General features: G+C 49.7%; 2 protein-coding genes across 10 annotated transcripts in view; one reads left to right on the forward strand and one right to left on the reverse strand.

Moving 5' to 3' along the window:
- HABP2 (hyaluronan binding protein 2) overlaps positions 1 to 9870 on the forward strand; it is a 32699-nt gene extending 22829 nt beyond the window's left edge. The window contains exons 7-13 of the mRNA XM_025467270.3: positions 28 to 199; positions 1409 to 1506; positions 2610 to 2862; positions 3912 to 4054; positions 4808 to 4942; positions 6691 to 6836; positions 9253 to 9870. Coding sequence (XP_025323055.1) covers positions 28 to 199; positions 1409 to 1506; positions 2610 to 2862; positions 3912 to 4054; positions 4808 to 4942; positions 6691 to 6836; positions 9253 to 9417 — 1112 coding nt within the window. The 3' untranslated portion in view covers positions 9418 to 9870. The remainder of the gene's footprint in view (positions 1 to 27; positions 200 to 1408; positions 1507 to 2609; positions 2863 to 3911; positions 4055 to 4807; positions 4943 to 6690; positions 6837 to 9252) is intronic.
- LOC112672355 (nebulin related anchoring protein) overlaps positions 9742 to 15863 on the reverse strand; it is a 70005-nt gene continuing 63883 nt past the window's right edge. For 8 of the 9 annotated variants that reach the window (XM_049103425.1, XM_049103422.1, XM_025467266.3 and 5 more), the window contains 4 exons: positions 13319 to 13426; positions 11542 to 11853; positions 10681 to 10812; positions 9742 to 10117 (listed from right to left, as the gene is read on the reverse strand). In XM_049103425.1, coding sequence (XP_048959382.1) covers positions 10013 to 10117; positions 10681 to 10812; positions 11542 to 11853; positions 13319 to 13426 — 657 coding nt within the window. In that variant the 3' untranslated portion in view covers positions 9742 to 10012. Of the gene's footprint in view, positions 10118 to 10680; positions 10813 to 11537; positions 11854 to 13318; positions 13427 to 15863 lie in introns of all 9 variants that reach the window. The other variant, XM_049103418.1, reaches the window with a different exon arrangement.

Raw genomic sequence — 15863 nt, forward strand, 5'->3', positions numbered from 1 at the left:
CCCATGTCCCTGCCTGCTCTCTCCAAGGTCCTGATGACTGCTACGTCGGTGACGGCTACTCTTACCGAGGCAAAGTGAGTAAGACCGTCAACCAACACTCATGCCTTTACTGGAACTCCCACCTCCTCTTGCACGAGAATTACAATATATTTATGGAAGATGCTGAGGCCCATGGGATTGGGGAGCACAACTTCTGCAGGTAAAACGTACCTATTTCCCCATGAGCAGTCTTGGGTGCTAGTCAGCATAAGGGTTTGTCTATCCCCTTCCCTGCTCCTAGTGTTCCTGGGCCAGCTTAGAAACTGGGGGATGGGACACTGAAACTCATCACTTTTCTTTCTAGGAAGGCTTTCCTGCATAAAATAGGCTAGGTTGTGCTCCTATAACAAACAGCCTCCAAATCCTAGTGGCTTGAACACCTCAGGGTTTAATTTTCACTGTGGCGGCATGTGTCATGCAGGTTGGGGCCGGGGGGTGCCAGGGAGAGTCTTAGCTCCACAAAGTTACTTAAGTACCCAGGATAGGTAAGGAGAGACTCGAAAATGGAGCATGATATTTTTTACTACCTGAACCTAGAAGGCATATATCATCTCTGCACACATATTTCATTAGTCGGAAATAGTCACGCCATCCTGCATAACTTCAAGGGAGAAATGAAGACGATAAAATGGAATGTCCAGTGAGCATTGTAGTCTCTGCCACAAGGACCTTCAGGTTTTCCCGCATCAGGATAATGCCATTTTTACCCCCTGGTGATGACTAGTTACTTTCCTCCTGCTTCCAGACTACTCTGTTGGCTTCCTCCACTGCTCTAACCAAGGCCAAGGACAAATGAGGGCACTTATAATCTGCATATAAGGGGCAGGATTTTTTTGTGTGGCTTTAAACTGATTCCATTAAGCCAGAGGATTTCCTTTGCACAAAACATGTTATCTCCCACCTTCACTCACTTTGAGTTGTTCCCTCTGTGGAGGGGTCTTCGGGGTGATGATTGTGGCAGACTTCCTCAGAGAATTCCCACGGATGGAATTTGGAGGTGAAGGCAGAGAAGCCCTACTCTCACCATGTGTCTGTGGCTATTTCACTTTCCTGACAAAGGAGACTCTTCAACAGGGATCTCATTTCTTTTCCTACAAACAATGTGCTATGTCTCATGAATATGGCACAAGGCTTGTTAACTATTTTCTGGTCATAGGGATTCTCCTCTGCAAGTTAAAGTTTTGCCAAAAACACTTACGTGCTGGGGTTTGTGCTTATGTGCTTGGGTTTTAACCTGTTGGAAGAATGGCATGGAACATGGTCCCAGGGGAATGCAGGAACTTGGTACTCTCTTATCCAAAGGTTCTTTAATGAAGTTCAGTGGCTTCACCAAACCTTGACTGTGGGTTATTTTATGTTTTCATTTTAGAAACCCTGATGGAGACAAAAAGCCCTGGTGTTTCATTAAAGCAAACAATGCAAAGTTGAAATGGGAGTACTGTGATGTCTCAGCTTGCTCAGCCCTAGGTAAGACCATGGCTGTCCAGAAGCTCCAGGAATGGTTAGGTTGCAGGTCAATAGATAGATGTTCCTGACACCCCATCTCTTCTGCCCCTGTCCACTCACCATACCTGTTTTACCAATTACCATTCTAATGGGAACTCAAATGCCCAATCCACTGCTCCCATTTCAGGATGCCTAGCAAGCCTGGATACTTTTGTAAACTGAGGCCAGTGATCCAACTATAAACTCATGTTTCCTGACCTCCAGTCAGTGCACTCAACAAATACGTATGGGTTGCTGGCTATGTGCAGACACTATGCCAGGTCTTCAGTGAACAGCGGTGAGCCAACATTGGCTGAGACTCCATGTCTCTCAGGATGCAACATGGACAGAATTCCAGCCTCACAATCTTCCTGGCAGGCTTGTCTGGCCCAGCTCTCTACCTGTGTCCAGAACATTGCACCCTCCCACCCTGATCAATGGGATTACCTCCCTGGATGGTTTCAATTCTGTACCTTTGTTCTCATGGTCAGCTCTGTTTGGAATACTCCATCCTGTGTCAGATTTTGCCCATATCCAACCATCCTTTAAAAATCAACTCAAGAAACCTTCCTCCAGGAAGTCCTCCATGACCTACCAAGGGAAATGTTATCTTTTCCTCCTCACAAACCCCATGGAATGGAATGGGCACCATCCATGCAACACTTACCACTCTCTCCCTTGTATGACAATTATTTGGGCAAATGTCTTATGTCCCCCACTCTATTTCATCTGAGTATCTTCCCCTATACATCAAAAAAGCCTCCCAAACATATGTGTACAGTAATGAATAGCTAAGTATATACCCAACAATGGATTTACATATTCACACACATTTTTATACATATTAAAATAAGAAGTAAAAAGCAACATCTTCAAATTGAATTCTGTAGACTTGCTTTATAGTAATCGTGTATTCAACGCATATTAACTTTGCACCTGCTACATGCCCACCTTGTATGCATCAGTGCAGTCTCAACTCTGAAGCTTGCTAAGCTGCTGGACTTGGAGTCATACCTCTGACAGCTTCCTTCTGAGGCCCTGGAATGAAAGTGAGTAGCATGATTTGTCTTTCTTGTGTCCCACAGACATTGCTGACCCAGAGGGAAGCCTCACAGAGCCTCTGACCAAGCTTCCAGGATTTGACTCATGTGGGAGGACTGAGATGACAAAGAAGGTCAAGAGAATCTATGGAGGTTTTAAGAGCACAGCGGGCAAGCACCCATGGCAGGCATCCCTGCAGACCTCATTGCCACTGACCGTCTCCATGCCCCAGGGCCACTTCTGCGGGGGAGCGCTGATTCACCCCTGCTGGGTCCTGACTGCTGCCCACTGCACCAAGTAGGTGCCTGCCGAAAGCAGAGGCCAGGGACACTCAAGTCTCTGGGGGTGTTCTACTCTTCCCATCTCAGCAGCATCTTGGTGACTCTGGCAGGATAAGAGGGGCTGATCTAGCTCTAAGGGCAAAAGAGTGGATGGAAGCTCCGGATGGAAAAGAGCTACCATCTAGAACACTTACCATGGGAATTACATATGCTATGACAGTTAATCCTGAACACTATCAACTGGACGACAAGCTAAGGGAAGACAGGGGTTTTTACTTTTATTAATTGCCCAATGCCTGCCCAATGCCTAGGGCAGGTCTTCATACAGAACAAGTGCTTAGTAAATATCCGTGCAGTGAAAAAGTTGACTGTTATTCTCATTTCATAAACAAGGACCCTGGTCTTGGGAGGATTTAGCACCTTTCCATGACCGTGACCTAAAGTCATATGGAAAGTGAGTAGGTAAATGGGATATGAACCCAGATTTACCTGTTTCTTTAACCTCTCCAGTCTTGCCCTGAACAGAGAAAAATAGAATGCTCCCATCTGATGTCATTACTATGAACCTGCTCGTGTCATGTGACTTCAGCTATGACTTCTGTGTGGCCTAGAGAAGCCAGTATCTACTGAGGAGCCTGAATTACCACCACTTCCCCGAAACTCCCCAAATTCATGGTCGGGGCTGGTCCACTGTAGCCCAGGTTTTGATGGCGGCTTTGAAGGTCTTCCAATCCACTGTCTTTAAACAATTTCTTCTGGGATTCCTCAAACATGCAAACATTAGCCTCCATAAAGAGTAGTTGTTCAAGAAGTTAATTGACTACTCTTTAGCAAATCCTAGCGGTAATGGGAGGTCTCTTAGGAAATGTGGGATGCAGCTTACATTTGGAGACCATGTTTCCTCACATTTTCTTATTTGGGCCACAGAGCTCTGTGAGACAAATGACAGTTATAGATGAGGATGCCAAGGCTGCAGAAGGTCCAAGGTCACCCAGCTCATGGGGAGCAGAGCCAGGGCTTAGCTTCAGTCTCTCAGATACCAGACCATCTTACCTTCCCTTGCAGCATAAAAGCCAGACATCTGACAGTGGTGTTAGGGGACCAGGACCTGAAGAAGACAGAATTCCATGAGCAGAGATTCGGGGTGGAGAAGATTTTCAAGTACAGCCTCTATAATGAAAGAGAAGAGATTCCCCACAATGATATTGGCAAGTCTTTTCTTTGGGGGATCTCTCATAAGTCTTGTTCTGGGAGGATTTCATTACTGGTGGAAAGCTGAGGTTTGGTTCTAGAAGGTGCTCTTCTCTTTTTGGTCCCTCACAGACTCTAGAAGGTAGAGAATTTATTCCAGAGATCTTTTAGTTTTAAAGGTCTGTGTTGGTGTTATGGATAAATGAAGGGAAGAGATGCTAGTAAGGTTAAACTGTGGAAAGAACTCAGCCTCGAATCACAGCTCCCTCACTTACCAGGTGGCTTCACTTCTCCAAGCCTCAGGTCCTCTTCTATAAAACATGTACACTGGTATACAATGCTCAGCTTCCTATGTGTTAAATGACATGATGCATATGCGTCCCCATGTACATATGGTACCTGGTATGTAGTCAGGTGTAGAGGCAATGACATTAAGCTGCTGCCTACAGTGTGTAGCCCAGTTCTCCATTCCTGGGAACTGTCACTCTCTCTCCTTTCTCAATATCTTTTTTTCCCTCTTGAAGGCTCTTCTTTAAACAATGGGTTAGAAATGATTTCAAACCCCACTATTATTTTTTGATATTACTCTCAGCCTGAAGTGTGACTCTTCCCCATCAGTTAAAGAATGCAGTGGCTGAAGAGGAAGCCATTCCTTTGTTAGGCACTGGTAATGGGGCTTTGCTTACATGCACCCCCTGTTCAAGTTGAAGCTAATGCTTCTTTCACAGAGAGGGTATCATCACTCATTTCCTCTTTCTCTCCCGACCTAGCTCTGCTCAAGCTAAAGCCAGTGGATGGTCACTGTGCTCTGGAATCCAAATATGTGAAGACCGTATGTTTGCCCAATAGTGCCTTCCCCTCTGGGACTGAGTGCCACATCTCTGGGTGGGGTGTGACAGAAACAGGTGAGTCTGGCCATGCATTCTCCTGAGACTCAGGGAAGTTGCATTAACCAGAGAAGGGGTCAAACTTAAGGTCCCTTCTGAATTTGAAATCAATATTCCATTGAAGATGTATTACTAAAAGGAAGTGCGAGTGCCCCATGGCTAAAGCTCTAGTTGAGTCTCATCACTTCCATGGAGCCTTCCGTGATCCTTATATCTGTCCCTGGCTCCTACCTTGACTTCCATCAAGCGTTGATCCTGCATCCACGAAGATCTCTCTCCTTCCCTAGGTAGATTGTAAAGAGGATAGATTTTAAAGAACATGGGTTTGGCATCAGACAGACTTGTGTTAGGTCCCTGGCTTTGTCACTTGGACAGCTGAGCTTTAGTTCCTCTTAACCACACTTACCTCCTAGGTTTGGAATCATGATAATAGGAGATTGCTATCAAGCATTCTACAGAGATATTGACTAAGTCAGGCCCTGGACGGCAGGGTCTGTGCTCGTTCATCTGTCTCCCCTGGAGTGCTTTGCTCAGGGGTGTCCATGTTGTAGGCGTTCTATAAATTTTCTTAAACCAAGCTATTGATTTGTCTCTAGGATGTGGTCTTATCTAAAAAAGTAACCACAGAATTAATTTTCTCAGGTGCTGACAAGATTATATTCTCTAACATAGGAAATTCAGAAGCATAGTTCAAGTCTTTCTCAAATATTCAAAATAGATTTCTTTTCCCCCTAAATCTTCTCCTTAATAATGGAAAGAAGAAACACTTTAAATTGACCTGTATTTGTGAAGAAAAAGAAATTTTTAAAAAAAGATTTTATTTATTTATTCATAAGAGATACACGGGGGCGGGGGGGGGGGTGGTAGAGGGAGAAGCAGGCTCCATGCAGGGAGCCCGACGTGGGACTTGATCCCAGGTCTCCAGGATCAGGAGCTGGGCTGAAGGCGGCGCTAAACCACTGAGCCACCGGGGCTGCCCCAAAAGAAATTTAATACACAAATTTGTCAGAAGGTTTTGGGAAAGAAGATTTCAGGTTACTCAGATCTAAGGTTAGCCAGTGACCCTTCTTCACAGGGATCTTCATTGTCACCCACTTAAACCTTTCAATATCACCAGCAGAACAGGGGATCCTCGGAGGAAGAAATCAATGCCCTGGGAAGTAAGTAACCTAGAAGGCCAGCCAGGGCACTACATCCATCCTTAGGAATCTACTGTGAGCCAGCCCTCTGCTAGGAAATTTAAAAAACGGTTTAAGAAGGGTGCCTGGGTGGCTCAGTTGGCTAAGTATCTGCCTTTGATTCAGGTCATGATCTTAGGGTCCTGGGACTGAGCCCCACATTGAGTACCCTGGTCGACAGGGGAGCCTGTTTCTCCCTCTCCCTCTCCCTCTCCCTCTGCTACTCCCCCTGCTTGTGCTCTCTGGCTCTCTGTCAAATAAATAAATAAACTCTTCTGAAAATTAAATTAAATTAAAAATGATTTAAGACACTATCCCTGCCCTTCTGACCTGATGGTCTAGCTGGGGAGACAAAAGAAGGAGTAAATGATTCCACTCCCCTGTGATAAGCATAGCACTGAAGGTCTGTAAAATCACAGTGAAGGCTGGAGTGAAAGATGAGGCTCCTCTTCGCATCTCCTGGACAAACCTTACTTTCTATGTTCAGACCTGTGGCCACCTTCTTATCAATGCGAGCTAGCTTCTGATGGGGCAAGTGTCGCCCAGCGCCCCACAGTGGTGACCTCTTTTCTTTCCCCCCCTCTGCAGGAGAAGGATCCCGCCAGCTCCTGGATGCCAAGGTCAAGCTGATTGCCAACACTTTGTGCAACTCCCGCCAACTCTATGACCACATGATTGGCGACAGCATGATTTGTGCAGGAAACCTTCAGAAGCCTGGGCAAGACTCCTGCCAGGTCAGAGACTCCAAATGGCACTTGGAGAAGGAGACATGGGTGGGAGCTTACGCTGGGGAGAGGCCAAATGAGAGCCCATGGCTGGGAGGCAGGTTTAGAGGCTCACCTGCCATAAATCTAAGGCATAGGCAGGCATCCTTGTCCTCTGGCTAATTGGAATCCACATCCATCCAGGATGACCCAGCATAGTAATAGTAGTGGTCACTTTGCCTGCCTTGTCAAATTTAATTCTCATGACACTGGTGAAGGTGAAAGGTCATTACCATTTTATAGATGCTTAGGGAAATGATCTTGGCCTCTACACCTGGGTGATGAGTGGCAGAGCAGGAATTTGCTTCATTGTGTTTAAACATGAAGATGGCGCTTCTGGCCTCGATCCCTGGGCAGTATGTCTGAAAATCCCAATAAGGAACTATCTAAAAGACTAGTGACTAGAAGAAGAAAGATGATAGGCCCCGAGAACTCACAATAATATTAACTAATCATCAGGATTTGTGTGTGTTTGTGTGGGTGTGTGTGTGTGAGAGAGAGAGAGACAGAGAGAGACAGAGACAGAGACAGAGATGAGGGTGGGGATTTAGCCCTAGCATACCAAGTGGCTGAGCGGCTCCTCTATAGCGACAACCAAGTCAGGGCCTGCCTGACATTCTCTTCAGTCTAGGACTTATGGGAACCCCAAGCCACAGGGGCCTGTGGTGACTCAGAGGCTGCAGGAGAGGGAGATGGCGGAGGCTTCATCTACTGGTGCTGAGGTGACCTGAAGCCTTTACCCCAAGTAGGAGACCAAGCTCCCTATAGGGGTCACATCTCACAGGAGACATCCTTCCTAGACTCCCAGGAATACCTAAGTTTAGAATTTTCTGCCTATCATCTTCATAAATCAACCAACTATCCTGGAAACCCCAGCATGGACACACTAAACCCCAGCTCCCCCCTTGCAAAGGGACCCAACAATGAGCTGCCAGCCTCGAGCCCCCTTTGGGAGGGGAAAATCACCATCACTCTTGAAGAAGGTACGTGGCTCTACTGTGACCCTCTGTCTCTTCCCAAGAGGCCATGGATATCCACCTACTCAAGGGAGGGTGGTGAGCAGATGAGTGTGATTTGTCTGAAACCCCTGGAAGATGAGTAAGAAAACACAACACTCCCTTCTTTAGGTATTTCAGGGGCTTCGTTTGCAGGCTTTGGAAACAGTCATGGGTTTGAAACCTGGTTCTTCTACTTTATGACTTTTGTCAATCACTGAATTGTTTAGTCAGCTCGGGCTGCTCTAACAAATCACCACAGATGGGCTTAAACAACACAGATTTATTTCTGCCACTTCTGGAGGCTGGATGTCTGAGATCAGGGTGTCAGCATGGTAAGGTTCCAGTGGGAGCCCTCTCCTGGGTTACAGATAGCCGACTCCTCACTGTCACATGGTGGAAAGAGGGGGCTACGTCTTTGGGGTCCCTCTCACAAGGGCACTGATCCCATTCGTGAGGACTCTAATATCCTCCTAAAAGTTCCACCCACCAATACCATCATATTGGGGAATTCAGCTTCAACATAAGGATTTTGGAGGAACACATTCAGTTCGTTACACTGATAGAATTCTCCAATCTCCAGTGCCTAATCTATACAACGGGAATAACGTATGCCTAGAATCCTAAGGTGTGGCCAAGATTCAAAGAGCTAACTCACTGAAAATCCTGTCAGATGCCAGGTGTAAGCAGCGGTGCGTGTTGAGAGCTATCCCTGCTCACCAGCCTCCTCCTGCCACTTCAGCTGGACTCCATACGAACCAGGCACTGTTCTATGTACTTTGCAAACATGAATCTGCACAAGAGCCAGGATGGGGTGGGGGTGGAGGGTGGGGGTCTGTTGCTCTCCATAGTTCACAATGTGAGAAGCTGAAGCCCAGTTGGCTCATAGTCCGCCAGCCTGGGTTGGAACCGAGATCTAACCCCATAGAGCATGTTGAACATCTCAGCCATGCTGTCCCTGAGCCTTATCCCCCCCACCCTGTGTGTGTCCTACAGGTCCTAGGACGGCTTTATCCAAATAGAGCACTGTCCCTACGCCCAGACCCTGCAGGAATGAGAAGCTGGGGCACCTGAGAATTTACTGTGTGATTATGAGTCATGACTAAGAGGGTGGAAGTAGGAGCGTGACCTCGGCACTGCGGCCCAGCCCTGCGGCCTCTCTGCCAAGCCCTCATGGACTCAGGGGCATATGGTGGCATTCTCTTCTCTCCCCTAAGAGCCTTGTGTCTTCGAAGGCATTGGAAGAGCCCTGCCACCACGTTCCAGAGAAACCCACTGGGGCGATGTCACCCCATCACCCCTGGCACCTCCCATGGAAGGTCAAGGGTGTCTCCGAATATATTCTGATTTACCAAGTTCACCAAGCTGAACTCATGTATCTTTTCCCTCAGGGAGACTCTGGAGGTCCTCTGACCTGTGAGAAGAATGGCACCTACTACGTCTACGGCATAGTGAGCTGGGGCCTGGAGTGTGGGAAGAAGCCAGGAGTCTATACCCAAGTTGCCAAATTCCTGAATTGGATCAAAGCCACCATCCAAAAGGGGAGTAGCTTCTGAGGTGTCTTCTGAACCTGAGAGCCCATTCTCCCGAGCCCCCAGACAAGGCAAGTCCTCATGGGCAGCACCGGACACCCTGGGAGCCCCCGGGAGCACCCCCTGCTCTAAGCAGAGACAACAGCTGCCAGCCTGGGGCGTCCCAGACCAACATTTCCACCGCCTTATCAGGCTGCCTCATGGGTAACCCAAGAAATGCCAGAATCAACCCAATATATCCTTCGGTGGCTTCCCTTCACACCATGGTACCTTCTAGAAAATCACAGACTGCCTTCACCCCGGACATTTGCAGATAAGGGATTTCAGAATGACCTGAGCCAGTGGGAATGACCTTTACATCTTTATTCCTCATCCCAGACACCCAAGGTATGCCCCAGGACCAGCCACCCCCTTCCAGGGTCAGACCGGGGGGGGGAGGGGCCAAGAATACAACACGCTTCGTGGCTTCCTGAGGGTCATCGCTTCGGGGGAGGCGGCTCGGGGAGGGGCTGGCACGGTGTCCTGCGAGCAGCTCGCTCGCACTGAAGCACGTCTCTGGTGCACACGCACGTTTGCTCCCGAGCCTCTTTCCCAAGGATCCTGGGTGGACGCCGCTCACTCACAATGGCAGAGCCTTCCTCCTTTTGACGTGCAGAATCTCGGTGGTGTCTGGGTTCACGTCCCCCCTCTGATTCTCTGCGGGCTCCACAGCCTCTGGCCCCCCCTGCAGAAATCAAACATCCCTCCCTGAGTCAGAATGAGGCCTCCGCCCTGCTCCCCCAGGATGAGCCGCCTCAGATGCCCCGGGAGCATTTAGAAGGTTCCCCCCTCCTCCGCCCTCCCCAAGAACAAGGATCCTGGAGGCAAGAAGGAGAAAGAAGCAAAGCCAATCTCTCATTTAGACGTGGCGTCTTTCTTCTGAACAAAGTCGGGTTCAAAACCCAGACTGTTGCAGCCAGCAAGCCCCTGACCCTTTCTGCGGATGTAACGAGCAAGCAGTCGGCACAGCCTTGGCTGCCGTGGCCCGCGATTGATGGAGCCCCGGTAGGTTTGTCTCCGCAGAACTAATGGCTGTGACTTCAGAGAAAGCCCTGCAGGAAGTTTAACCCGGGTGTCATCCGCCTGGTCATCTCAGACCCATGAAATTAGGCGCCTTGCTCCAGCTGCATTTCACACTTCTTTAGAGCCAGCTGACCTTTGGCCAAAAATAAAGTTTGAAATGAAACATTGAGTTTGCCTTTCCCCACGGCCCTGCCGGCTGGGGTGGGTTTGCGGCCTGCTACTCACCGAAGCGCCCCGGAGACCCAGGCCCCTCGCCTTGGCCAGTTCCGCCGCCCGCCGAGCCATTTCCACTTTGTAGGAGCCGGGGGGTGTCCAGCCAACGCCTCTGGTCAGGTTCAAGTCTGATTTGTACTTGACCTTAGGGGAAGGAGGGAAGCAAGACGACTACGTCGACAGGGTCTGGGGTGGTCTGGCCACAGGGTGGCCTCTGTGGGATGGAGCCTATGCTGTTGTCAGTAAAGCCAGGACGAGGGGAAACAATTCTTCTTAGGCAGAAGCCGCCTGGCACGGAGGGCCCAGTGTGCTGTGAGCTGGGCCGTGCATCTTTCCACTCAAGCCACGGGAGCCACCGTGGGGGCGGAGGGTGGGGAGGACTGTTCACGTCTAGGCTCCCACCTCAACTGGCTCTGTGGCCTTAGGAAAGTCACTTGCCTGCTCTGGGCTTCAGCTGCCTCCCAGGGAAAGGGCAAGGACGGCATCAGGTAGCTGCTAAGACCTCTCAGAAACAGTAGGGCAGGCCCTCGAGAGCTTGAGCTCTCATATCAAACCAAATGGGGCTCGTATCCGAGGTCTGCCACTTATTCTCTGGGCGATCTTGAGTCAGTTCCCTAACCTCCCTAGGCCTCTGGTTCCTCATCTGTAAAATGGGGTAGGGATGGGCTGCGGGAGCTACGTGGCAAAATGCTGGAAAAAGCATTTGGCACAGAGCCTGGCCCACAGTAAAATTATTATTCCTTCCTATTCCTACAGGGTTAGGTCCCCCGGATTCTATCTCAGCCCAGCTCCCCCCAGAAGGTCATGTGGAATGCAGGGTGATGGCCAAGACAGCAGGGGAAGGGTCTCAGCCGGGCGGGAGGGGGCACTCACGTCACTCTGCAGCTGGTGGGCCTTCTGTGCGTGCTTCAGGCCTAGCTGCTCCGGGTCGCATGTGGGCTGGGGCAGGGGCTGCCGGTAGCACACGTCGCTGGCCAGCTGCTGGCTCCTCCTGGCCTGGAGGAAGCCGGGCTGGTCCGGGCGGCTATGGAACTGGGACCGACTCTTGGCAAAGTCCTTCTTGTACTCGTTGTCACTCTGGAGTTTGCCGACGCTGAGGAAATGCCTCATCCTGGGGTCGTCGTGGATGCTGCGGTAACCAATCTGTAAGCCCCGGTCCCGCAGGAAGGCCTCTTTGTACCGGAACTGCGGGTCAGAGGAGCAGAGATGGGTCCCGGGTGGCTGCCACCCCTCCTGGGCCAGCCCCCAGGAATCTCAGCAGGGAAGTTCAACAATCAGGTAAGAGCACAGCTTCGGATTCAGGCAGACCTGGGATCTGTATCTCCCTCTGCTGCCTTCTAGCTGTGTGGCCTTGGGCCAGTTACTTAGTCTGTCTGAGCCTCAGTTTCCCCACCTGATAAAATGAGAGAATGGACCTCCACCCCATGAGAGAGAATTCAGTGATATGGGGCTAAGCTTCATGTCTGGCACAGGTTCATGCCCACTGAGTGGCAGCTATGGGTATTAATGCTGCTTAACTGGTAATTAATAAACTAACAGGAAGAGAAAGATGCCCCTTCTCTCAGCAGCCACTCTTCCTTTGATTCTTCCTAGCTTGTAGGGGCTCAGTCCAGTGCTCCTCAAATCATCTATAGGGGAGGACCGGATTCATTTTGGTTTGCTTTTTAAATTTTCAATCCATCCAAGTCCCATAGGTGGTTCTACTGCATCGGATCGATATGCAGTGGCAACACCCAAACTAGCCTCTGCCCTACTCAAGAGGAGCCCACCGGGCACAGGCCTGGTTGTCACAATGAGTACTTGCTAAAACTGTTTCTAAATGCTTGTTCCTGGGGCAGCCCGGGTGGCTCAGCTGGTTTAGCGCCGCCTTTGGCCCAGGGTGTGATCCTGGAGACCCTGGATCGAGTCCCACGTCGGGCTCCCTGCATGGGGCCTGCTTCTCCCTCTGTCTCTGTCTCTGTCTCTCTCTCTCTCTTTCTCTTTCTCTGTGTGTGTGTCTCTCACAAATAAATCTTAAAAAAAAATGAATGCTCGTTCCTGATTTCTGTACTCATTGTGGGCAGACACAAGGTATTGCTGAGTGATCAGTGATCTCTCTAGTCTATGAAGCCTTCCCCTTCCGTAATAATGGCTGCCATGTTTTGAACACCTGTTATTAGCATGGCGCTGTAAACCATTTTTTTTTCAATTCCGACATCAATCCTAGGAGATGAAATTATATCCCTCTTTCATAGATGTAGAAATCTGCGTTCAGAGGATGTAAGCAACTAGCCCAATACCACACGGCCAAGTCTTAAGTGACCAAGCCAGGATGTGAACTCAAAATCAATCTAGGGGGGAAGCTCAATCTCTATCCTTTTGTGCTACCCCTTCAGCTAGAAGTCCCTTTATTGTAGATCAACACATCAATCACATGTTAATTGACTTCTGGATACACATACATCAATGTTTAAGAGTATCTCTCTTAAGGAGAGACAACGACCCTCCCCAATCTGAAACTTCTGGCTAAGATTCTAGAAAATAAGGCTGATTTTTCATTTCACTTGAAATACTTGTTCAGTTTGGGTTCCTGGTGGTGTGCTTTTCATCAGACTTGGGGAAAGCAGTCAAACCTATGAGTGACAGAGGGAGAGAGAATCTGATGTCTTACATCACTGGCGATCTCCCGGGACGCCCGGGCAGTCTGGAATGGGATGGCATCCAGCCGGAAGTCATAGCCACCAGCCCGGGTCTGTTCCCAAGAGTTTCTGTAGACTTTCTAGATGGGGAAAACAGAGAAATGAGTGAGCAGGGAGTGAGAACTCCACACCTGGCATATTGTTAGCTCTCAGCAGGAATAGTTCCTGAACACATACCCTTCCCCCTGCAGGTACCCAAGGACAGGTCATGGCCTCCCCACATCCATCCCGAGGACCTTCCCAGCTCTGGGACTGGTGAGACTGGCCACAAACGGCTCAGCTCTAAGCTCCAGGCCTCAACATCAGGCCCTGCTCTGGTGGGTCTGGAGCCTATGAGTCTGGCTCATTTGCCATATACTGTTGGCACCAGAGCCCCCCCCCCCCCACTTCCTTTGCGTTCACTTGCAGTGCCTTAGGTTTGCAGCTTCTATCTAGATGCCAGAACTCAAAGTTCAAGAACTCTGCTTCTTCCCTCATGCTGAAAGTACTATTCCTTGGGATCGGGTACCCCTGTGTTTGTTAACTCTAATGACTTCCTGAGGGCCTCTTGGCTACTTCCGAGGCCATGTGCCACCATCACTATGAAGAGTGCTGCATCCCACATGCACCCTTGGTGCCCACACGGAGGGAAGAGCCTTCACCTGAATTAAATTGATTGCCAAGAACCTGACCGAGTTCCTGACCCATGTATTTCACATCTTCCTCTTTCATTTTTTCCCTTTTGAAGTTGTTCTCACACAACCTCCAGGAGTCTGCAATCACATCCTCTTGGCCCTCAGGTAGACCCACGCACCATAGAGAGCATCAAAATCTCCCATGCCTTCATGTAGCTAACATTTTTTTTTTCAAGATAAGGGAATGGCTCCATGAAAGGAGCCATCTGGAGATCCCAGTGGAGGGCTGTCCTTTCTTCAGCCACAGCAGGTGAGGCGTATCAGCAGCAGACGACAAAGTGACAGCCCCAGACCGTGTCAGGTGGCTCACTCATTCCAAGAGCCACAGCAGGTCAGGAGGCCCCTTAAGAACCTTGCTTTTGTCACTTGGAAATAGAGGTCATGACCGAGGCTCTGTTCTACAGGGGATTGAGGAGATTAAGCAAAAGAGGGATGGCAGATAAAAAGCAAAGTGCTTCCTACCACCGCACAACTGGGCCTGGAACCAGGAAGGGCCCGCGGAGATGGAGCCAGGCACAGTGAGCTCTGCATTGTTATGTACCACCATCCATCACCTTCACCTTCATCATCACCTCTAACTCCAATGTCCAACGCCACCAACCCAAACCAAACACCTGCTATGTTTGAGGGCCTAGAGATATAAGAGCCAATAATCATTGGAGTCATCTCCTAATTGATGGGTCACAAACAAGGCCCAAAGGATTCGATTTACTGGGTCACCACTGAGTTGAGCAGCCAGGAGGGAAGGATTGTAGAAGGGGAGAAGCATTCGGGTAATGACTGAGTGACCATCCCCTTTAGCATCACGTTCCCTGATATGGTGGCCCCACAAGTAGCAGTACAGATAGCAAATAGGGTCAAAGCCCTGAGCCTCCCCTAGAAAGGGGACAGTTGGCGCCTTCCTATGAAGGGCCTCCACACCAGATCTGGGCTGGGCAAGGACACCAAACTTCACTCAGCGTCCAACTCCTATATCACCCCACTTTGGTGTCCGATGCGCCCCAGGCTTCCAAGCCTCTACGGCCGAGGGTCAGCTAGCCAGCGTGGCCCAAATTGGGGTTCTCCCCAAGGCACTGGCTCCCTTTCTCCTGCTCCTTCTCCTGTATACTATTTGCTTGATTGTGATCACTTCCTCCCTGAGTTTTTTTATTCTGTTGAGGTTTCTGTCTTGCCACTGGGAGCCTTTAGATTCCGTAGGCTCTTTGATTTGGAACCCTGGGCGTTCCTCTTCTTTATCACAGTGGGCACAGTTTTGTCCTCATCCTCACACATTAGAGTCATTTGATTTTTAGTTATTTCGGCTGCCTTACACATCTCAATGGCTTTCTTTGCCCAGGAAGGTCACTTTCCCTCCACATCTTCCTCACAGAGCACTTGATCCAATTGTGTGCATTCTCCACGCCCCCGAAGAAGTGCTCTTTCAAAAGAGGTTCATGAGTTCTCCATATCCGCATGCCCTGGCGGCTAATTTCAGCTCCAGGACTCTACAGACTGGCGTCCCCTGTGAGCCGAAAGATGCTCTGTCACCGGCCTGGGGTGGCCGTCCTCCTTCAACCGGGCTCCAGATGGACCGACAGGTTTATCCCAGTTTTCAGAGCTGTGGACCTCAGAGAGTCCGGCAAACGGAGGCCTGGCCTTCCCCCATTCTGGAAGCCCTGATACGATGGCTGTTTTGTCCAAGCTCTGCGGAGGGGGAGGTCCCGCTTCCCCCAGATGGAGGTCAGCCCACCAGAGCTGCTGTTCTAAAATTATCGCTCGCACATCCCTCAAAAGCATCAAATGGTCATAATAACTCATATTTACAAAGCACCATCGCATTCACTGCGTGGGATCCCACAGGGCT

The sequence above is a fragment of the Canis lupus genome, chromosome 28 (genome assembly GCF_003254725.2).
Source record: "Canis lupus dingo isolate Sandy chromosome 28, ASM325472v2, whole genome shotgun sequence".
Classification (NCBI taxonomy): Eukaryota; Metazoa; Chordata; class Mammalia; order Carnivora; family Canidae; genus Canis; species Canis lupus.